General features: G+C 40.8%; 2 protein-coding genes across 4 annotated transcripts in view; both read left to right on the top strand.

The window, feature by feature from the left end:
• gria2b (glutamate receptor, ionotropic, AMPA 2b) overlaps positions 1-6,627 on the top strand; it is a 46,267-nt gene extending 39,640 nt beyond the window's left edge. For 2 of the 3 annotated variants that reach the window (XM_061685020.1, XM_061685019.1), the window contains 2 exons: positions 2,588-2,722; positions 4,725-6,627. In XM_061685020.1, the coding sequence (XP_061541004.1) occupies positions 2,588-2,722; positions 4,725-4,889 (300 nt within the window). In that variant the 3' untranslated portion in view covers positions 4,890-6,627. Of the gene's footprint in view, positions 1-2,587; positions 2,837-4,724 lie in introns of all 3 variants that reach the window. The other variant, XM_061685021.1, reaches the window with a different exon arrangement.
• Positions 6,628-7,989: 1,362 nt separating this feature from the next.
• On the top strand, positions 7,990-21,817 carry LOC133407856 (homeodomain-interacting protein kinase 2-like). The gene is made up of 9 exons (XM_061686150.1): positions 7,990-8,285; positions 11,000-11,081; positions 17,631-17,822; positions 17,887-18,059; positions 19,161-19,284; positions 19,366-19,479; positions 19,567-19,653; positions 19,766-19,959; positions 20,282-21,817. The coding sequence occupies exons 2-9, from the start codon at positions 11,064-11,066 to the stop codon at positions 20,748-20,750; spliced, it is 1,371 nt and encodes a 456-aa protein (XP_061542134.1). The 5' UTR covers positions 7,990-8,285; positions 11,000-11,063; the 3' UTR covers positions 20,751-21,817.
• The last annotated feature ends 2,547 nt before the right edge of the window (positions 21,818-24,364 follow it).

Here is a 24,364-nt window from a genome sequence, read left to right as displayed (position 1 = left end):
GTCAGAAAAAGACATGAATGATTGTTCAGGGTTATGATAGACAATGTTGAAGCCCTTTCAGTACCTTGAAAGTAAAAAAGCGCTTTACAAGTAAAAGGCCATTCACTATTTAGAGTAGGTTTTGGTGATTTGGTAGTATTAAGTGCAATCACTGTTCTCGCCGACAAACTGTTTTTTACGCTGTTGGTGCTGGCTTTTATTATCCTGAAGTGACAAGTGAGGGGGGAGGGGTCCCTGAGGATATACGTTGCCTTCGGTCAGCAGCGAGAACTGTATAGTTTCACCAAGGAAGGAAGGGAGCGGCCGTTAAATCTTTAGTCCATGACTCGGAGCGTTTTCCTGCCTGCCGCTGTGCAGCCGGAAAATAATATGCAGATTCAGTACGTTCATTTGCTGTCAATGGCCCTTTGGTAAAAGGACATAAGCACTTTCTGGGTGGGGTTGGTGTTTCTGAGAATTCTCAGGAAATACAGCAACCTGCTAGGGTTCGGGGTTTGGAAAATAACCCAAAACAATTATGTTGAAGGTTAGTATTTGGGTTTAGGGTTGGGACTGAGGTTAGGGTTAGAGTTGGGGTCTAGAAAAGAAGCATCTCGCAAAAGAATGAGTGTTAGGGTAGGGAGAATAATATTGCCCCAGAGAAAATGGGTTTAGGGTGGGAGATTAAGAGTTGGGGTTTGCAGATTAGGGTTGGAGTTGGGTTTAGGTGTTAGCGTGGGGATTCGAGTTATGAAAATTACATATCCCCAAATAATTAAAGTTAGGGTTTGGGTTAGCATTTTGTCGAAACATGGCTGTTGTCATGCCTCCGCACAGATGATATAAGGTTAGTTAATGACGCTTTATTGCAATTCTGCACCAAACTGGCGAGGACGATGCCCACGTATCCATTTTGGGACCACCATCCTTCCTAAACAAATATATGAGAGGCTGAAAATGACTTCTCTGTTTGTGTCAGACCCTATTACTTTTGGCCCAATTTGTCTCCCCTCTTTGTCTCTTGTTTGTAACGGCTTGGCCCGTTGTCGTGGGCAACCCATGTAAATGGTCCTTGCACAGTACCCCAAATTTGATGAAGTATACACGACACTCGGGCTGGATTTACACTGCAGGCCCAAGTACGCAGTTCCAATTTAGAGGCAATATCTGATGTAGATACCAGATATCGGATAGATTTTTATATCTGATACCACTTTGTGTACATTTACTGAAGACCTGAAACAAGCTATATGTACACATCACAGAAGTAACCAATAGTAAATCATACAAATATTAAACTTTACTTACCATTTAGTTGCCCAGGACTGTCTCCTTCTGCCATTGTTTTAAAAGAAGGTACCCTTGTCATCACACCAATATCCTTATTTGAAGGTCTACACACCTCTGCTGTAGCATACGCAGACGATATTGATGGCCTAATTTGCGAAGGATTTTCCACAAGCAAAAACAAGAACAGATGTGGACGCTGATCTACTAACTAGGTGCAACTAGGCTTGCATCTGCCAAATTTTGCGCAATGTGGGAGGAGTATGTGCCAATCAGGGGTGGTCTCTGGTATGGGCAATATGGGCAGCCACCCAGGGCGGTATTCTGTATTGACAATCGGCCAGGGATCAGCAATCAGCGTGTGGCGCACAGGGCGCTTCCACTTTGGACAACAATTATCCTGGAGGCAAATCTCAGCCAGCATGTTCCACAGTGAAAAGCATCAGAGCTACCGAAAGCTTAAACCCCTCTTTTGAATACGGTGCTCTCCACCACTGTTACACCTGTTGCAACAGTGCATGCAATCTGTTAGAGTGGGCGAACACACAATTTAGTGGCCGCTTTTTTGGGGTCTTGGTAAAAGATAACAATCTTTGTAAATCACTCGCATCAGGCACACCAACAGCGCGGAATGAACACGCAATTTAGTGCCGGTTAAATCAGGCCCTTCGTGTGTTACAAAATACTTATGTTTTGATATAAATTTGGGTTAGGATAAGGAAAATGAGGCGTGAGGGGTCCGTGTTATGGCTGGGGAAGGGATTAGAATTAGGCCTAGGAAATTGACATCTTTCAAAAGAATGAGAGTTTTGGGTTGGGGTATAGTGGTAGGAGAATGATATGTCCTATAAGAATGTGTGTTAGATTTAGAGTTGGGAAAATTGCGTCTTCCAAAAGAATGAGGGTTGCTGATTGGGACGGTTAGGGCGAGGAAAATGACGTATGCGCAAAGAATTAGGGTTAGGGTCAAAGTTTAGCGTTAGGGTTAGAATTGGGAAAATGCAAACATCCGTGTTGTGGGAATTGCTTCCCTTCATCCATGTGGTGTAAATCCAGCCGTAGAGTAGATGACTGCTGCTGCATTCCATTCTGACTAACCTCAGCCCACGATACTATTGCTTTAAAAATCTTACCCCAAGTGACCAATCACGTTTCTGTCTTGTTTTTGTTGTGGTTATTGGATGTTTTTGTAAAGGAAAAAAAACCAGTAAATGATTCATTGTGCATTTGTTTGTGGTTCGTATTTTTTTATTTGTTTTTATTTTTTTTATATGCTGTCGCCTCTCCTCTGACTGCCGTGTCGTGTGCGTTCCCCCCGCAGGAGAAGACCAGCGCCCTCAGCCTGAGCAACGTGGCTGGGGTCTTCTACATTCTGGTCGGAGGACTCGGCTTGGCCATGCTGGTGGCCTTGATCGAGTTCTGTTACAAGTCCCGAGCCGAGGCCAAACGAATGAAGGTGGCAAAGAATGCACAGAATATTAACCCAACTTCCTCGCAGAATTCACAGAATTTTGCAACTTATAAGGAAGGTTACAACGTATATGGGATCGAAAGTGTAAAAATTTAGGGGGTAGGGAAACGAGGTTTTCATAAATTCCCCCAAACTGCACGCTTTTTTGGCTCCATCCTCCGTTCCATCCTTCAGTGTTAGTGAATGAAGAGGTTGGCCAAAGGATCGTATGTACTGGTGACTTATGATTTACTGAGAGAAAGACATCCTACCAGCCACACACACACCTTTTGTTAAAGCATAATGATCGTGTTTGGAACAAGGAGTGTCAGTGCAATGCTGAAAAGGGAAAAAAATTTTATCAAAAAATGCATTTTAATTGCCAGAAGAATTACATTTCACATCAAATTAGTCAGAAAAGTTGTCATTTTATGGGAAAAAAGGTACAGTTTTATTAAGCGGGATGGTCCTTGGAAGATTTGCTAAGTATTTAGCAGCCATTTTATCTCAAAATGTGGTTATATATTGTTAATCATTGAGTTTTTAATAGGGCACTGTGTCTGCGTTTGGCTGGCGACTAGTTCAGGGTGTACCCCGCCTCTCGCCCGAAGATTGCTGGGATAGGCTCCAGCTCGCACGTGACCCTAGTGAGGAAAAGCGGAACGGAAGATGAATGAATGAATGAAAGGGCGCTGTGTATCATGGTTGGAGTGAATCTTAATTGGATTATAACTGTAGTGAAGTGTAATTTATCGTAAATGAGTAAATCAGATCATATTTGGATTGAATTGTATTGCATTACAATTAGAGTGAAAGCTATTGTAACAGACGTTAATCAATAATCAATAATAATCAGAGTGAATCGAATCATTACTAGAGCAGATCGCATTGTAAAGTGGAGTGAATCATATTGTGAATGAAACAAATCGAATCATAGTGAATTGCTTTGCAATTGGAGCAAATCGCAACTGGGGTGAACGGTAATGTAATTGAAGCAAAATTACATCATAATTGGTGTGTGAATTGTATTGTTTTGTATTGTAATTGGAGTAAATTGTATCGTAATTGGACAGAATCGTATTGTAAATCATTCATATCGTTATTGGAGTGAATCGTGCTGTTATTGGAGTGAATCATATCGTAACTGGAGTCAATCATGTCGTAATTGGAGGGAACCGTATCATCATCGATTTTTTATCCTAACTGGAGTGAATCATGTCATAATTGGAGTGAAAGATGTGGCAATTGGAAGGAATTGTATTGTAAGTGAATCGTAATATAATTGGAGTGAATCGTATCCTACTTTAATAGTCAATCGCATTGTAATTGGACTGAATTGAAGCGCATCATACTGCATCGGAATCAGAGTGAATCTTATCGTAACTGGAGTGAATTGTAGTGTACGTTTTTTAATCGGAGTGAATCCTATCGTAACTTATCTTACTACATCCTAATTGGAGTGATTTGTAACTGGAATAAATGGTGCCGTAATTGCTGTGAATCGTATTGTAACCAAATCGTATCATGTATCGTAGTTGGAGCGAGCCTATTGTAGATAGAGAGATCGATAGGGAGATAGTGATAGACTTGTGGAAATCATCGGTGGAGTTGCTCAAGTGCTGAGCAACCGCTCTTTTTTTTCCCCTTTGGAGCGGTGGCGCCGACTCTCCTTCGTACGTCGTCTGTCCGTTTAAGTTCTCTTGAGACCATGCTCATGTATGACTGTTGATGGCCACGCTTGTCAGCGCCTCTCTGCTAGTGCAGAATCACATTCTCATGCCAAGCTAATGCTTGCCGCCATCCCATACGCACATGCTCTTCCCCGCGTCGTCTCTCTCCCCTCCCCCACATACACACCCTTGAGTTCTCATCCCCATACATATTTATCCATATATAAATATTTATCTTTCACGCTTGAGTACATGAGGAAAGACTGGCCTAACTCCCTTGTTTGTGGGAATGTCCCACCCACCCCTTCCCACCCCACCCCCCCACCCCCCCCCTGCAGATGACTTTCGGGGACGCTATGAGGAACAAAGCGAGACTTTCGGTCACCGGGAGCACTGGGGAGAATGGTCGGGTGATGACTCCGGAGTTCCCGAAGGCCGTCCACGCCGTCCCGTACGTCAGGCCCGACATGGGCCTCAACGTCAGCCTGACAGACCTGTCCTGATCCCAGACCAACTTCCGAGTGCCTTACCATGGTTTCAAAAGAAAGAAAAGAGCGCTTTTGTTCTTTTTTTCCTTCGAAAGAGGTTTGTTTTTTTTCTCCCCCCCAACGCTCTCTAGTATCGCTCGCTTCTGTTCTGGCACTTTTTTTCTCAAATGGGAACGTCGGACATCACAAAGACTTGGTCGCTGGTCGTTATTTTCCCCAATGTTTAAAAAAAAGAAAAAAAGGCGATCCTGGAATATGTTGGAATATTGTTTCTCATTCCTAAATGCGCGGAAGCCATGGCTTGACAGCTGCTTCTCCTAAATCATGAACTGTGCGTAGGTGTGTGTGTGTATGTGTGTGTGCGCGTGTGTCTGTCTGTGTGTGCGTGTTAATATATCACCACAGCCACATCCCAAACAGGAAGCACATCCGTGTTCTAAAAATGTGAAATAGTCCTTTGAAGTTTTTTTTTTTTTTTTTTTTAAGAAAATCCCAAGAAAATGCTGATTTAAAAAAAAACCAACTATTTTTATGTATTTTCACATAATAGCTTTTAAAGAAACTCGCCTGTTGGATTTAAACATGCTAGTGTGCGGAAGAAAGAAAAACAGTAACAGAAATCATGTAATTAAATTCCTGTATATTTTATTCGTTAACCTTTGGTGTTGATATGAACTATATGTCAATGCTTGACCCTTTTGGAATCTACATTTTCTTCCGTGATTTTCTTTGACCCCGACCTGCTGTCATTTTTTCTGCCGCGGACCAGGGTCGTTTGTCGCGCTTTCAGGAGGAAGTGAACCTGTTTACACGCCATGAATGCAAAATACAGTATATAGATATATATTAAAAAAACGTACAAAAACAAATGGAAAAGGGCGTTCGAGAGGCATCAGCATCGACGACGCAGAAAAATGTCTAAATGCCAAATAAGTGATGGGTGCCAAATCCTAGTGCCAGTAGATGATGAATATAGTCTTAATATAATCAATCACTGTCATTTCAGTGAATGTAAATGACTTTTTTTTTTTTTTTGTAAACTATAGATGGACAGTCAGTCGGTGGCGATGACACAGCTAATAACGATAAATAAATAGCCTTTTTTCGGGGTTGTTTTCGGAGTTGTTTTCCATGTATTTTTGCATCCACCCGACGATGACGTAGCAGCGGTTTCTGCATGTCGTTTGCCGCCGTTGTGACGTTTTTGATTTTTCTTTTCTCATTTTCATTCCTGTCAGAAAAAAAACGCACACACACACAACAGCGTTTACATTTTAACGTAGAAGTCATGACGGTGTTTGAAATTTCCGGGGGGAAACGAAAACATACATACGATATATATATATATATATATATATATATACATATATTTTGTACAAAAAGATGAAATTTGAAAAAAGCATAGCCTCCTTTCCATGATCGTGTCAAAGCTACTTAATTAATTGAGACTTTAGAAAATGTTTTGTGTTTTTTAAAGACAAGCACTTCTAATTTCATAGGACTCACTTGATCTCTTTTATGACCTGTAAAGAGCCCCCGTGTATCATACATATGGGGTAATAATCTGTATTATTATTATCATCGTTATTACTATGGCTGTTGTTTTTGTATTCCGACAATAGATAACACGCATATACTTGTAGTCGCTTCTAAGTTCCATATGGCGTAAATTCAGGCTATTCTCGCTGACATTTTGTATTATGGAATGTGTGCCAACTTGTTTATTTTTGGGACTTTCTTAAATAAATTTGAAAAAAAGGGCTTCTCTCTTGCTGTGGCTTGGCAGGTGCCGTTTGCGGCGCAACGTCGTCAAGTCAAGAAGAATTCATACAGTTTGGTGTTTGAGCAGAGTTTTCTGGGATAATGTGCCGCTAATGCAAAACATCCTTCGACTTTTATGAATCTTGTGTAAATTCCACCAACTCAAACGAGACCTCATCAAATCTGGTGAAAACGTGTGACTTCTGCAAAATCTTTGTTTTACTAAACTCTTGCAAGATTTCCACCAAATCACACGGGACTTACTCAAACCTCACGAGGTTTGTGCAGAATCATGCAACACTCTCAAATCTCATGAGAATTCCACTCAACAACATGAGACTATCAAACCTTGTGATATCAAACCTTCCACGAAATAATTTTAAACTTTTTAATTTTGAACATATTCTACAAATAATAAAGAAATGGAAAAAAATCTACAATATACATATCTCATTTTGAACCACTGTGCACTGCCTGTCTGAGGAGTTAAAAGAAGTTGAAATTTAGAACAAAAAGCTGTTAATGTGTAACATTATAATTAACATGCCACTTCTGCGAAATCTTATGCTAAATCATCCGACACTTCCTCAAATCTTGTGATACTGCTGCAAAATCTTACGGGACTTCCTCAGATCTCACTAGACTTCAACTAAATGATGTGAGAATTCCTCAAATCCCCGAACATCCCTCAAAATATTGCGAGGATCATGCAACGTCATGCATGTTTTTCAAATAATCCCCCCCAAAAAATCCAAAGAAAAAGCACCTTTAACAAATGCTGATGTTTTGATGCCTGACTTCAGGGAAAGAACCTATGCATTGCGCCGCCCTTCAGTGTGGAAATGACTTATTGATATTCGCTCCCGCAGGAGAGACGCCATCATCGTCGCTCCAACAATCAGCTGCAAGCACTTTCGTGTAATCAAGAGTCCTTATGGGCCGTTAGCTCGGCCGGGGACGATTAAACAGAACGAATCTGTGCTCTCGTGCGAGCCACCGACTCCAGCGGGACTGCGAAGCTGCCTTGTTTACTGAAATCGGATGAGATCCAGTTCAAGAGCTGGATTGCGGGCCCCTTTCACACTGCCGGTACTTTTTGAGACTTTTTTTTGTCTGTTGGGGTGCCGTGAGAGATTTCTTTTGTAAAATGTGCCTTGGCTCAGTGAAGACTGGGAAACACCTCCCCATTGGTGCAAATTCGGAAAGTGCGTTTGCCAGTTTCACCTCCACAATAATGACACCGAACAACTTGAAACCCAACAGACGATTTAGCCTAACAAACAAGATGGCTCGCCTCTTTTGTTAGGGAATCCAAATCTCTTCGAAGCAAAGGACAACATGGTTCCGAGACAGTCTTCAGGTTGGCAAACGCTGGGAAACAGTTATGCCCAAGTCTGGGTTGTCATGGCAACAGCTGCTTCCACATGGAGCGGTGGGGGAGGGGGGGTTCGCTCTTCCATGCATACATTTGAAAGTCGCCCGCGTGACAACAAAACATCGGCAGGCAGATTATGTAATCCAGCGGAAACGAGTGAGGGTCGCCATGGCAACAGAGCACCGAGAAATGTTTTCTTGTCTTTTGCCCGCAGACGGACGCTCGCGCCAGCGCTGGCATGGCTTCCGGAAATGTCACGGATGGAATTAATAACGGTAATAATCATAATAATAACCACAAGCAGCTAAAAGGTTGCTAAGCGAAACTGACTTTGTTGCGCTGTGTTAATACGTTCCTGGTTTATGCAAGCTCATCAGAATCAGAATCAGAATCAGAATCATCTTTATTTGCCAAGTATGTCCAAAACACACAAGGAATTTGTCTAGTCGCTTACAATTTACCATCGTCCATCTGTTTAGTATACCTCGTTTGTGCATTTGGTAGCAATTAGACAAAATCTCTTAAAACGGGTTTGTCTTCAAAGGACCCCAGGAACTGGTCAAAATGAGCCTAAAATGGCCGCATTGATGAATCATTCACTGCCGTCGAAAGGCTTTAGATGTCAAATATCCATGTTAACTGGGAAGGCTGGCAGTGAATGAGTTTTAAAGATGGTAAACTTGCTGTGTCTTTTCAAGCAAGGCTCCTTGAGACTATTATTTATTTCATATCTTACCAAATTGCATGTCGCCAAGTGAAACTGGTTTTCGAGGGCTGAAGTTTTGACTTCGAGGAGTTACTGTATTAAGAGTTTCAAAATGAGCCTAAAATCGCCGCTTCAAACCAAAATGGCAGACTTCGTCTTTTCTGGCGTGACTTCTCAAGACTATTTGGCGGAACTGTTCATAATTGACATATGGCAGACTTCCTGTGTCTTCTCAGAAATGGCATTTTTTTGTGTGCGTGCGGCTTTACTCATGACAGACATGCCGAGCAAACTTGACGCCTTGGAACCTCTGCGCCGTTGTTCTGACGTGGGCGTCTCGACGTCTTAATGATGTTATTTCCGAAACAGTCACCGACATTTGCAGGCGACAAATGATGCCGCAGCCGTTTGGGGGCGTGTCCCAGTCAGTTGCCATCTGTGCAGCAAAAAAAAGAAAAAATTAAAAAAAAAAAAAGCATCTAAAACTAAACCATCCATGTATCATAATCCCGTTTTTGCAAAAGCGAGTCAAATGAAAGGTGAACGCTGTAAATGAGGGAGCGGAGGAAATAGGGCCGGGCATCCCGTGCGGGTGCCATCTGCCTTCGCCCGTCTCGCTGCCAAACACGGCGGAGGTGTCCGAGGACCTTCATATCTGCGGAAATGGATCTCGTGTGTCCAGATTCCATTTTTTCATCTCGACGCCTCACCCTCATTAATGTCGGCCCGTTGCTGATTGCGGCACAGCAATCGCAATCTACGATCCCAAAACACTTTCATATCATCTCAAATGTACCTTCCAACATTATCCTCAAAAGTAAATGCCTTACAGATGATTCGATGTTGGGGGGGGGGCTATTGGACCAGAAGTGCATGTGTGGTAGAGAGACTCTCTGTACCTTCCACTAACAACCCAGGCTAAACTTCGAGCCTCTGCGAGATTCAAAGCTTTTCTCTTCGTCCAATTTTTATTGAACTATTTTACTGTGAGAGACTGTTGACTTCATAGTTGTGTTTTCACAAGACAATCTTGGATTGCAAGAATTTGAAAAATAATAATGCAAGATAAGTTGAACATTTTGATTAAAAAAAAATCCGTGTTTCGAAAATAAAATTGTATTTTTGAGAAAATTTGAAAAGGAGAAATTAAGGTATAACTATGAGATTAGTCATATTTGTCGGGAAGGAAGTCATAATGTTCCGGAATGATGAAAACACTGAAAGAATTGAATTAATGAGGAAATTATTAGTATTTTTTTTTTTTTTTAAACATTTAATAATATTACAAGAATGAAGTCATAATATTACCAGAATGACGCCATTTAATAAGGAACTGGTATTTTCTCAAGAATACGCAGTCGTCACATTTTTGTTTTTCAAGAAAGAATTAGAAATGCTAGATGGGGGGTGAATAATCTTGCAGTCATCGCGAGTCGTAACAGAACAAAAATAGAAATCATGGAGGCGCCTTTCTTACTGTTAAGTATTTTTAGAATTCAAACGACCGATCCGCTAAGCACTTCCGTTTCTGGTTCCGTACCAAGTTGAGACTTGTGACACTTCCCGCAGGTGTTACCGTTATTTTCTTCCCCCACTTGCTTTTTCTTTTCCTTCCCTCGCTTGAACTTCCCTGGGCGCCGCTCACTTTTCAAGCGGCGCATCAGCTAGGCAGCTCGTTGGCTGACACACCTTAGCAGCGGCGTCCCACCGCGCTAAGCGCAGCGCTCGTTATTTATTGATGGCGGACATTGTCACGCGGCGCACTTAAGGCCTTGATGTTGATGGCGTAGTCCCCGCGCCTTCTGTTGAGACGTCAGCCGGGGTTTTACATGTTCACGATGTGTGTACATGACTATTCCATTTTAAATTAGTCACTTCAGTCCAAACAAATATTTTATTGATGGACTCTGCCATAACAACAATGCTATTTTATTATGATTTGTTTTTACTTATACTGTATGCAATCAAAGATGCTTGGACGAGCTTGAGTCATTTTGATTTCACTCAATTCTTTTTGAGACATTTTATGGACTATAATTGTATTTTAGTTCAGAAGGAGATATTTGGGCACTTTTCTTGCTCAGTGAGTCATTTATTTGTATTTTAATTTTGTTTTTTTTCATATAATTTAACTTCCTTTGTCTTCCTTTTTACAAAATTGTATGTATGAATCTATTCACACAATTATTTACGCAATTATTTTTTTTATTTATTCACTCTAGCAGCACGTACGATGAATATTTGTAATTGTTTCATTTTATGACGCTACTTTTTGATTGACAGGTGGACAATTTGTCTGGATGTGCTGATGGATGGATGAGTGCGTTGAAGAAAGAGAGAACACGGCATGTATTGGACGTGTTGTGTAAGTACAGTGGACCCCCGCTATTCGCCAGACCACAAATAGTGTCCATGGATAATAGATGCCTAATATAATTGCATTGAAGAAATGAAAAAAATATATATACAGTATGTGTATATAGATTTATTTATTTTTTTAAACCCTAAAAATGATTGAATAAGTGGGGATAAACCAACCATAAGTATTTTGGAGCTGGTTACCCCCGCTAAAAAAGGAAAAAAATGTAAAAAAAAAAATTAAAAAGTGGGAAGAAATCTGGTCAATCTGTGGGTGCCGAACTGCAAATACGACAATATATTAAAATCAGTTTTCCCCAGTAAAATTAATTGAAATGCCATGAATCCGTTCTAGCCCTTTTTTGTTTTTATGTGTTCTCATAAAGAAAGATAGCACTACATTGTATATAAACATAATAAAAGAAAAGCCAAAGGAATTAACAGGTCTTCAATAAGTGCATGGGCAAATTTGTCTCTGCTTTTCCACATGCAAGTGCATCACATGACCTTCATCGCTCCACTTTTCGCTTCAACAACTCGGCAACTCAACTTTTAGCTTGCAACACGGAGCAATAAATCGACCACACGGCAGCTTGAAATGTGTCCAAAAAAAAACGGAAGCTGGGGCGCGCGTCAGTCAAGGCAACGGCGCATGTAGATTCAGCGTTATTTGAGATGTGGCGCGGACAACAAGCATGCTGCTAACGTTCTGTGTTCCGCAACTTTCCGTTCAAGAAGGAGCTCTCTGACTTGGAATGAAATCTAACAGAATAAATCAACGCCTCGTTGTCTAATTTAAGCGGCGAAATTGAAGATAAAATCTTTTTTTCATTTTAACGGCTGAGATGCATGAAAGAAGTGTGAGAGTTGCTCCGAGTTGGCCAACCTTTCAAAGCGCCAATTGATCAATTATTCAGTGGCGAGCGGCGGCGTCACTGACATTAGCTGGAAAAGAAATGAATTCCAATTTTGTATTTTTTTTTTTTTGTGGCTGTTGTGAAGACTGCGTTTATTTTCTTTCCTAATAAATGAAATCAAATAATCGTGTGACTTAACTAAAGAGGTGAATAAATAGATGATATTGACAAGTAAGCGCATAAATAAGCACATAAATCCCCAAAAAAAATAGATCCTGGAATTTATAAAACAATATATATATATATTTCCCTTTGCAATTTAATGTTTCTGTGAAGGGTCTTTTGAGCAAACATTTAATTAATATGAAGTCGGTTAAAATATAAATAGGGTGCTGCGGTCATGAAATAATTGAACAATGTAAATAAATCATGAAATTAATGCTGTACTGTATATGAATAAATAAATATATAATGAAATCCTAAAATACGTCATGAAATAAACATAGAATCATGCATTTTAAATAAATTGTTCATGAAATACATTTAAAAAACAGATTTTTATTTATTTATTTTAGATGCAATAATATAATAAATCTGGTGTTGATACATCATGCATGGTAGGTGAACCGAAGACCGGTGGTTATAAAATATTGCAGTTATGAAATGAATAATTTTTTTTCAAATGCTTAATACTAATTGATAGCAAGTGAAAAATGTTTTCTGTCCCAAAATTGAATAAAAATAAGTCAATAAATATGATGATGCGGTTACGACTACATCTTGAACTATTTAAAACTATATAAATTGAATCAATAAAAATGTAAGTCATCTTATATTTCACATTTTCATAAATGATCACATTATTCAGTGAGTTTTCTGAGTTGTTTAATTTGTCCACAACTACAGTGAATCCTAGCAGGAATCATTCATATTTATCACACAATTCTTCATCTCATACAACAATTCTTCATCAAAACAATAAGAATAATTAGAATAATTTTCTGAGTTTTTTTTTATGCTCGTTGGGCAAATTCGCTGCATTGCGTTCAATTAAAAAAAAAAAAAAAAAAAAAAACTCTTTGTTTACTACATGACGGACAGCTTTGGAGAATGGTATTAATATTGCAAACCTTTCGGTCCCGACTAAAAATATCCATTGTGGTCGCGCTGCGTGTTAATAATTGATCTTTTTATGGAGGGAAAAATATTGAAATATTTACTGGCTTACACGCTCAAGCTAACACCATTTTTTGCCATTTTGCAGGAGAGTGATTTCAAGTCTGGTGGCCGGAATACAATTGGGGGAGTTTATAATGTTGCTGATTTATATGGCCGATGCACTGGCACCAAAGCTAAAGCACTACTTACTTGCCATCGATCTCCGGAACGCACTTTTCGGGATGTTGGCCCAGTGTTGCTTTGAATAATCTGAAAAGCATGCTGAGTGCAATAATGAACTCTCCCCATTATTGTCGCCGATATGTAAAAATTAGAGCCAAACGTTGATTTTAGACCAGTGTTGTTATATCTGAAAGCCTTTCCAGGAAAATGGAGTTAGCCCGCTCTAGTTCTCACGTCACATTCATCCTGGTTCCCAGAGGCCGATTAACTGTACCGGCGACCAGCTCGTGCGTTCCGCACCAAAATAGAGCCAAATAATAATTGTAAAAATAACATGGAAACAATTTGAATGGTGGTCAAATTGAAATAATCATGTCGTGGAAAAACAATATGAATACAATCCTTTTTGTGTGTTATAAATAACAGCAGAGAATAGTGAAAGGCCCTACAAATACATTTCCCAAATAAAATAATGAAATATAAAACAAACCATAAAAAAGGAAAAAACGGATTTTACTGGGTGAACAATTATTCATTTTCCAGTCCCGGTTGAGTTTCCTCACAGCGGTCATTAAAAAGGCATGAGCGCCAAGGGAGGCCGCAATATGGAACTGAATCGCTCTGATTTGTTGCCGACGGGCGGCGGAAGAGAAATAAATTGTCGTCTGAAATATTTACGGGGTTACGAGGGAGGGGAGGAGCTTTTGTTACTTTTGCTTTGTACTGCGAGATGGCTTTCTCGGTGATTAAAAGCAAAAACAAAATCCAAATTAAAAAAACAAATCTAACAAAATGTAGAAACAAATAGTATAAATAGTGATATAAAATTCAAAACATTGAAATGTAAAAGAATGAAGAAAACCATAAATACATTGAGAAAAATAAAAAGTGACGAAAAAAACACACACTGTTGAAATACAGCATGTTTTCCCAAATAAATGAACAGGTGAAAAACAAACAATATCAATGCAAAAGAAAATAAGAAAAAGAGAAAAATACAAAATAAAACAATGTTCATTATTAGTACTGTTGAAATATTTTGAACAAATAATGACAAATATAATATTAAAAAAACTCTAAAAATCAAATAAAAAAGTTAATAAATTCCAAACATAACAATAAATACACAATAAATAGTGCAAATAAAATACTAGAAATCAATTGAATCAGTGTTAAATTGTTTGCAAATAAAAACTGAGCTGTCGAGAGAAGACATTGTGAAAGTATTGTGAAAGCAATATTCATTTTTATTAAAATACAACGATAAAAATAATGAGAAGAAATACAAAAGAAATCATAAAGAACACATCTTAAAATCATATTTTTTAAGTAAATAAATGGTTTTGGTGACCTAGCAAAATAAGAGTGTCCAAAAATAGAAATAGCTCTTTCAGTACAATGAACTACGATGATAAATATGTACAATTATAAAGGAATACTATTTTCATCTCCCCCAAAAAAACAACTAATATAAATAATGAGAGAAAATACAAATAAAATACTCAATAGTACAGTTAAAATTATATGCGTATTTAAAAATATATACAACTAAAAATACCTAAGCAACATGAGAGTATCGAAAGTATTAGGGACATCTTTCTGTATGATGAACTACAAAGATCGACGTTTTCTTTTTAATTTTTTTAACTTCGTCTACAAATGGCATGGCCAGTCAGTCCATTAAAAAATAAATAAATAAATAAAAATACATTTAGAAAGGTTGCCCAATCCTGTATTTGAGCATCCATTGCTTCTTCAGTGAGTAGCGTGTCATCTCCCGTATAAGAATATCGCCATCGAACGTGTCCAGTCGCCCTAGAAAGTGATTTCCGAGGCGTTGAGTTGTGAACTGCCCGTGGGCGCATCAAAGCTAATCGGGTGTTGAAAATGCTCACGTGGCTGCTCCGTCTCCCAACGCAAACACCGTGTACCGACTCCAGGCCGTGTTTGCTTTCACTCTGTTCGTGTTTGTTTGAGAGGGGCGCACGCGGCCGTTCGCCCTCACCGTCCGGCACGTCCTGTGCCACACGGCGCATCGATCATTTCGAGGGTACGTCAACAATCGTGTGCAGAACGCTGTTTATAATTCCTCCGCTTTGACTAAGGCCCCAGTTCCAGAAAAACAGGGGTGTGTGGACTTTTTATATCCACTGTACGGTGTGGATTTAATCAGTGATTGAGACACTTCTTCCTCTGGAGCTAATGTTTGGGCATTAAAATGTCTGAAGTTGCAGATTTACATACATTAATTGATACGTACAGCACGTACAGGGACGCATGAAGCTCTTTGCATCGCTTTCTTTCGTGCATATCAGAATAAATAAGTTTGTCATCTTCGCCCCCCCCCCCCCAACGAAAATCTCCCTTCAAAAGAACTGCGGGAATACTGACATAATGAGCATTAGACGTCATATTTTGGTGCATAATGTTCGTTGAGGACTCGGTGATGCCTGAAGGCTGATCAAAACACATTTTAGACCAGCTCAAATCTGCCAGTTGCGACTTAAAGCCCAAACAAAGATTTTTTTTGGGGGGGGGGGGGGGCGGGGGGCAACAACGAAAAGCATTTTTTTTCAAGAATGTACTCCTACTTTTTTTTTTTTTTTTTTTTTAGCAAATCTCTTCCAAAATAAAAGGCGTACTATCGCAAGAATAAAGTTGCATTTTTGAAACTGGCTTGCTAAAATATGACTTACTTTCCCTGTTCAACTTGAATATCTTAATGTTAAGACTCTGTTCTCATAAGATTACCAATTTTCACCCCGACAAAATGCGTCTTTTTTCTTGAAACAATACAACTTTTTTTCTCTGAAAAAATGAGCTTGTTATTATCGCGACTTTTTTTCTCTCCAAAATATCAATCTTATTGCATTTATGCTTACACACGATAATTGTTTCATTGGCATTAGGATTATGAAACGATTTTATACACACAATTTATATACGCAAATGTTATGCTCTCATAGCCGCTATTAAAAAAAAAAAACCCTCTCGCAAAAACGACTAAAACGCATACACACCACTGAAACATTTACATATACACGACTGAAACGCTCTCATGCTCACAACTAAACGCTCTCTCTCACACACACTATTGAAATGCTCTCATCACACTACTAAAATAGCGGGAGTCTATATGAGGGGCCAACAGGGCTATAATCCGGGATTACCTCTTACGCATAGAACTGAAATGCTCTCATACAGACGACTGAAACATTTCATACACACTACTTAAATGCTCTCACACACTTCTGCAACACTCTCCCATATGGTACTGAAACACTCCCACGATAATGACCGAAACGCTCTCATTCACGCTACTAAAATGCTCCCCCACACGACTGAAACGCTCACACAAACTAATGAAATGTTTATTTGACTACATCATATGAGCGTATGCTGATATGAAGTGTAAGACGGTTTTATTTGTGTGAGAAAGTGTTTCACTTGCGTACGTAAGAGCTTTTCAGTAGCGTGTGGGTGAGGTAAGGTCCCTGACGACACATCACAGGATTACTGCACCACAATGCGCAGCTTCTCGACAGCTTTCAAGATGATGCCACCAGTAGACATCATCCCGGTCAAATGACCTGTTTCATGAGATGTGCGCTTATGTGATTGTGATGTCACGCGGCATCGTCGTGTCCTCAAAGGTACCCGCCACCGGCGCACGTTTTTGTCGTGTCTCTTCATTCATGAGTAAGGTACTAAGGCGTCCCGTAGTCGCCGGCGCACAGGTAAGACAGCAGAGATGGACTCTTACGGCATATTTGGCGACCGCTTGGTCCCCGGTGCCCGGCTGTACTCGGCGTCCACCAGCTATAAGGTGCTGTCGTTGATCAGCTGCGGTACCTTCGGGAAAGTGGCCAAATGCCGTAAAATGGATAGCAACAAGATGGTAGCAGTCAAGATGATTAGGAACCAAGGTAGCTTTGCGGAACAGGCCAAGATTGAGGTACAGTAAATGTATTTGTGTGTGTGCGGTGGGTAAAATCTGCCATATAGAGAGAGACACAAAAAAACAAAACAAACTAAAAGCAAGCAAGAGGACTGTGCCGGAACTGTTAGCTATTTGCTAAACTAAACATTGCGCGATCAGGGAGGGCAGACTGCCAAACATCGGAAATAATTCCACTGAGTAAACGGCAAATAGTAACATTCCGTTAGTGCTACAAATAAATATGCACAGCAAAAATAACATGGGCATTTTAGCATGAGCAGAGAAGATCTGAATGCCAATGTTTTTCCCGTTTCATTTCCAAACGTGAACAGTTAACACGTCAACGAGGAACTTTTACGGTAAATGGTTTTCACCATGTTACACTTTCCATTTTCACCATGTTACGTCCTTTCCACAGATTGACACGTTGCAGAAAGTAAAAATGCTGCAAAACGCCAAACGACACCTGGTTCTGTGGAAGCGCGTCTTCAGCGACATGGGCCACATATGTCTGGAATTCGAGTACCTGGACAAGAGTCTTTATGACCTCATGAGGGAGCGTCAATTTAAACATCTCCAAGTGAAGGACATTCGACCCATGGTCCATCAGGTATGTTTGACACTTGGACACCAAAGGGAAGACTATTGACAAAGCGTCCTTGATCACTTTGTAGCTGGCCAGCGCTCTGGACCACTTGAAGTGCGCTCATATGATTCACGCCAACATCAGTTTGAAGAACATCATGCTGATCGACCACCAGCAGCAGCCGTACAGAATCAAACTCGGCTTGGCTCAAGGCGCTTCGGTCACCAAAGAGAATGCCAATGTTCACAGCCACCCGTATCGGTAAGGAACTGGAAAACCAATGACAGCGGATCCTCGGTATCCATCTCGTTTGAGTACGAAAAGTAACTCTTGCCTCGATTGAGTACTGCTTTTCTGAGCCAATGTAGTCGTTACTAGATTCCTTTCGGGAGAACCACGTTTCTGTCATGAAACAAAGTTTGAATGTTCATTAAGAAACAAGAATACCAAAGACGTTAGCTCATCGGTATCCATCTTGTTGGAATTTAAAAAGTACATGTCTTGCAAAATTTGCCTTAATTGAGGACTGATTTTCTCTGTAAATTGTTTTCCTTATCATTTTTCTTTCGGGATTGCTACCAGTAGGGAACTGGAAAACCAAAGACAACGGATCCTTGTTACCTAATCTTGTCTTGTTCTGCTTTATGGGTCTATTATCATGATTACCATTGTCCTTTTGGGATTACTACAACATTTCTGTCATGAAACACAGCTCCCAAGTCAGAGCCACCTACGTATACCAGTAAAGAACTAGAAAACCTCGGTATAACATCTCGTTAGAGTACAAAAAGCAAACGTTAAGCAACCCTTGTCCTGGTTGAGTACTGCTTTTTTTTTGGTCTATTGTAGCAAGTATTATTTGCCTTTTGGGATGACCACCCTGTTTTTGTTACGAAACAGAGTTCCAACATTGAGAGCCACCCTGACAAGTCAGAAACCACAATACCAAAGATGGTGGATTGTCGGTATCCATCTAGTTTGAGTACAAAAAGCAAATGTGAAGCGAATATTGTCTTGATTGAGTACTGCTCTGAGTCTACTACCATTGCGACAATTTTCACGAAACAGAGTTCGAGCATTCAGAGCTACCCGCACTGGTAAGGAACTGAAATGCCAAGGACCTTGGACCCTCAGTATCCATTTTGTTTGAATACAAAAGATGAAACATCTTTGTGTGGAGTCTTTCTGTGCTTGCATACTATTTCTCTGGATATTCTGGCTTCCCTTACATTTCGGAAACACAAACACTCAGTCTGGTCACGTATTTCTTTGCATTTTGTGCCATATTTTCAACCGTCTGTAATAATAACCCAAAATCTATATCTCATGGCTGGCACGAATTGAGTATTCATCCTGTCACAGGTCTCCAGAGATCTTACTGGGGGCTCCGTACACCGAGGCTGCTGACGTGTGGTCTGTCGGCTGCGTGGCGGCTTTCCTCTACCTGGGCACTCATATGTACCCTGGCAGGAAGGAATACGAAACGGTAAACTACCAGAGTAAGTTTCCCGTCAAAGCAAGACCTCACAAGTTGTTCTCAATCATGGTGTCTGTGTTGTGTCTTCAGATAAAGTGCATTATGGAGACTCAAGGTCCATTTCCAGAGGATATTCTTGTCTCTGGCGAGAAGACCTGTGACTTTTTCCGTGGTGACAAAAAAACGATTACTTGGAGACTGAAGGTACTGGTAATTTATTGTTGAAGCACATTTTTGTGGTCAGAAGCTAAAAAATAAGGGTAAAGAGTTAGCACAACCATGTCACCCTAGACGCCAGAACATTACCAACAAGAGACAGGATTCGCAGCACGAGACACCCGAAAGATCAAGTTGACTTCTCTCAATCATCTTCAGCAAGTATGCCATAAAAACTTGAAGATATATACAGTAAACACTTGCCTCCCGGATAGGGACTGAGCCCTGATTCCAAGAGTGAAAAAAATGATATAATCGTTTTGGTTTGTTCCAGCTCAGGCCTTGGTTTTTCGATGCCAAGCACCCAGCCGATAAAGATGTATACACAGACGACAAGCAGATGTTTGTGGACATGCTGAAGGGGATGCTCCGCCTCAACGCGTCCCAGCGGCTGACTCCGCGTCATGTCCTAGCGCATCAGTTCGTCACAATGAGCCACCTGAAGCCTCATCACGACGTCAGCCTGTAGTACGTTGTTAAATCGAGCCAAATGAGGGTTCGAATGAGGGTTTCAAGCCTGGATTACAGTTTCAAGTTAGGGTCAGGGTGATCAGGGTTTCAAGCCAGAGTTAAGATTGCAAACAAGGGTTAGATTTTAAAATTAGGGTTTACAATCAGGTTTAGGCTTTGGAGTTAGTGTTTCAAGCCTAGATAAGGAATGCAAACAAGTGTTAGGATTTGAATGAAGGGTTTCACACAAGGGTTCTGAGTCAGGGTTGTGGTTTTCAGCTAAGGTTAGTTTCAACGTAAGATTTCAAGCCTGTAACAGAAACATCTCTTTACCTTGCAGTGCAAAGTCGTGCTATGAGTTGATGTCCCACTGCGAGAAGGAAGCAGCTCACATTAGCAAAAGGAAATCTTCAACCTTGCAGAGAACGTCATCAAAAAGCAGTCAGAGGAAGAGGAACTCCACCACAAGAGCTCACAAGAAGTCCCATGATGCAACATACAATCCCTCCAAAAGGCTAAAAACTGGAGCTGAAGATTACCGCACCAATCGACACCACCGGAATAATCAAGCCAAACAACCTGCCGGCGAAAGAAGCCTCTCCCTGACCTCGAATCCCTCAAGACTGAGGTCGAAGGATGCAAAGTACATAAAGCTGAAAACCAGATTTGCGGCACGCTTCATGGAGGAGCAAAGCACGATGGATGAGAATCAGACTCTTCAAAGTGCTGCAGCTCGGAGCCACCACAACCCTGGACCAGGAACAAAAGCCTGGATTTTGGGGAAGGATCCTCCCAAAAGTGTACTCTAATGACCAAAACACAAAATACTTTAGTTTTCAGTGCAAATCATGTAAAGACGTCACAAAAGCAAAACTCATTTACGCACAGATAAGAAAACATCAACACTCGCCAACAGTTGAAGGGATAAAAACGAAAGGCTGGTTAAAATTTCAAATAAGGGTTAAGGTTTCAAAGAATTTAAAATTAGCGCTTAAATCCACGGTTAGGGTTTCAAAGTCCAATTTTAGCGTCAGAGTTCAGTGTTAGCGTTTGAAGTTACATTTTCAAATTGGGTTTTCAAGCTAGGGTTAGAGTTTAAAAGTAGAGTTTAAAGCCATGTTTAGGTTTCAAACAAGGATTAGGCTTCCAAGCCAGTGTTAGGGTTTGAAGTTGGGTTTTCAAACAAGGGTTAGTTTTAAATTAGGGTTTGGGTTTCAAGGCAGTGTTTGAAGCCGGGTTTAGTGTTTCATAGTAGGTCAAATTGGGGTTTGAAGCCAGGGTTAAGTTTCAAAGTAGGGTTAGTGTTTCAAAAGTAGTGTTTGAAGCCATGGTTAGGACTTGAAATTAGGGGTTAGGGATTCAAAGTAGGGCTTGAAGCCATGGTTAGGACTTGAACCCCCAACTAGTCCACTTAAAAGCTCAGCTGAGCTTTTTCAGCTGTAGCGCATCTAATTTAGCTGTAGTTGTTTTCATTTCACGGTAGGTCAACTCTTTTAGCTTGAGCTCTTCTCGTTTTGCTATTTCTCAAGTCATTCAGCTGTAGCTCATCTCATTTTACAGCGGCGAGAACATCTCGACCCGATTATCCTCCTCCCGATCGCACGACGCCATAGCAGTAGTTTTATTTATATGGCAGAGGACGACACCCAAATGCCACACGGGTGCGCTCGGGCCCGCCGGATAGGCTTAGGTGGCGAGCAAAGGTGCTGATCCAAACTGACATTTGAAAAAGTGGCACAATGTGCATTCACGCGGTTACACTTTGTTCTCTGATGAAGAAGAGGAAGACACAAAAACACTTTGCCGCTTCAGATCAAATCCGATCACATCACTTTCGACTGTACAGTGTCCGTTTGCTCACTCGTTGACATAATAAAGGGAAAGCTTCAAATGTTAACAAAATGCTAACATTAAAATTATTATTATTATTATTTTTTTTTTATCCAAAATGCTACACCATTGTTGTTTCTTTGTGGATGCTAAAAGGTACGGTGGCCGAGACAGGACACAACAATTGCAAACGCCACAACATCACGACATTAAGCTACAACATAGCCACATCAAGGCAACTTCGATTCAGCTCCGCTCCCTCTGCTGGGGGACTTCAATGCTCACGTGGGCAATGGCAGTGAGACCTGGAAGGGCGTGATTGGGAGGAACCGCCCCCCCAATCAGAACCCAAGCGGTGGTCTGTTATTGGACTTCTGTGCTCATCACGGATTGTCCATAACGAACACCGTGTTCAAGCACAAGAGTGTCCGCACATGCACTTGGGACCAGGACACCCTAGGTCGCAGTTCGATGATCGACTTTGTGGTCGTGTCATCGGACTAGCGGCCGCATGTCTAGGACACTCGGGTGAAGAGAGGGGCGGAGCTGTCAACTGATCACCACCTGGTGGTGCGTTGGCTCCGATGGTGGGGGAAGATGCCGGTCCGAAGTGGCAGACCCAAACGTATTGTGAGGGTCTGCTGGGAACGTCCGGCGGAACCCCGTGTCAGAAGGAGTTTCAACTCCCACCTCCGACAGAACTTTGCTCATGTTCCGGGGGAGAAGTGCCCTCTGTCACTACTTTGTCGATTCTGTTCATAACTTTTATGTACAGAATTTCAAGGCGCAGCCGAGGCGTAGAGGGGGTCCGGTTTGGTGGCCTCAGTATTGCATCTCTGCTTTTTGCAGATGATGTGGTTCTGTTGGCTTCATCAAGCCGTGATCTCCAAGTCTCACTGGAGCGGTTCGCAGCCGAGTGTGAAGCGGCTGGGAAGAGAATCGGCACCTCCAAATCTGAGACCGTGGTCCTCAGTCGAAAAAGGGTGACATGCCCTCTCCAAGTCGGGGATGAGATCTTTCCCCAAGTGGAGGAGTTCGAGTATCTTGGGGTCTTGTTCACTAGTGAGGGAAGAATGGAACGGGAGATCGACAAGCGGATCGGTGCAGCGTCTGCGGCGATGCGGACTTTGTATCGGTCCGTTGTGGTAAAGAAGGAGCCAAGACGAAAGACGAACCGCTTACCATAATACCTTAACATAGTCTCGTATAAATTGTACATCACATCGGAAAAATGTAAAAACAGCAGCAAACACGAATGATCTGTCTACCTTAGCTTTGATTATTAATAATTATTGATTATTAATTTATTGAGGCTGCTGCTGTCTTGGAAAAAAGGGGCAAAGAAAAAGTTAAATCTCCCTCCTAAAAAAAACAATCTTGAGATTCTGTTTGGTGCTATCATTTTTTTTCTTGAATATTTCACAGTTAAAAAAATAGTATTTAAATTGTACACTTATTTTTTTTAAATAAAAATACATTCTTTTCATTTTAAGAGTTCAAAATTTCACATTTTACAAAGTTTTATTTTCTCTAATCTTTCATCTAAAATCTTGTTTTTAAAAGACCATTTAAAATGAATGCTGTTTTATTCATTTATTTCAATTTTAAACATTTTCAAATTCAATTTTTCTGAAACGTATTGAAAGACTTCAAAGGGGAAAAAAAGACATTGGGAATCAGAATCAAAACCCCTAATTCCACTTTTTTTTTTTTTTTTTTAATTCCATTTCATGGGTTATTTCCTTGAATATTTCACTGTTTTTTCTCCCGAAGAGCGCTAATGGGAGCTATGTCCCGACGACAAGGGATTTTCCCTCCCTGCGGTGTATGTCAGATGCTGGCCGGTGTCCATGTTTGCAGCAGAGCGGTGGTGGTGGTGATCATATTATGGGATGTCAGCCATCCTTTTTGGTCAAGCTCTGACCTTGTGGAGTTGAGTTAATTGAGGTTTTTCGCTTTATGGGTGAGGTGAGTCATGAAACTTTGCCACCACGCTCTGCCCACACGCAATGATGAAAAATGAAACTTTGGCAAGTTAGGGTCTCCCATCTGTTTAGTACACGGTTGTCCAATATAGAACCGGCCCATCAGGAGGGTCCAATCCAGCACGTGGGAATAGAGAAAACATAAACTGCAATTTAAAAAATATATATATATATTTTTTTAAAAATCAAAGTAACTGTTGTAGCTGCTGTTGTGTGCATGTTTAGCAGAATCTGCAGCCTGCAGAAATCATTTAGAATGTGAATGACGCTGGAGAATAATCATCCCCGTAATAAATCTCGCGCGGTACTTTTCCGCGACGACGCAGGTGAGTCATCGGCATTCAAGCTCAGAATTAATTTGCTATCGCCCCAAGGAAAGTGGAAAAAAAAAAAAGAAAAATTCTGCAGAATCATCGATTAACGTGAGTACATGTGGGCATGTCTATCATAACAGGATGCATCAAAAAGTTTCAAAGACGCATGCCAGAAATTGAAGAGGACGACGGCCATTTTGGGTTGAATCCGCCATTTTGGGCGAATTCCAAGGGCTTGGTACTTTGACAAATTCCTATGAGGGAATTTTCCTGACTAAAACTGACTTTGGAGGA

The sequence above is a fragment of the Phycodurus eques genome, chromosome 9 (genome assembly GCF_024500275.1).
Source record: "Phycodurus eques isolate BA_2022a chromosome 9, UOR_Pequ_1.1, whole genome shotgun sequence".
NCBI classification, from domain to species: Eukaryota; Metazoa; Chordata; class Actinopteri; order Syngnathiformes; family Syngnathidae; genus Phycodurus; species Phycodurus eques.
This window is presented reverse-complemented; position numbering and strand designations above follow the sequence as displayed.

What these genes read in the sequence shown, in the direction of transcription:
- LOC133407856 (XM_061686150.1), top strand. An exon ending in TTCGACCCATGGTCCATCAG is followed by an intron (nt 17,823 to 17,886) that starts GTATGTTTGACA and finishes ATCACTTTGTAG; the next exon opens with CTGGCCAGCGCTCTGGACCA. An exon ending in GTTCACAGCCACCCGTATCG is followed by an intron (nt 18,060 to 19,160) that starts GTAAGGAACTGG and finishes ATCCTGTCACAG; the next exon opens with GTCTCCAGAGATCTTACTGG.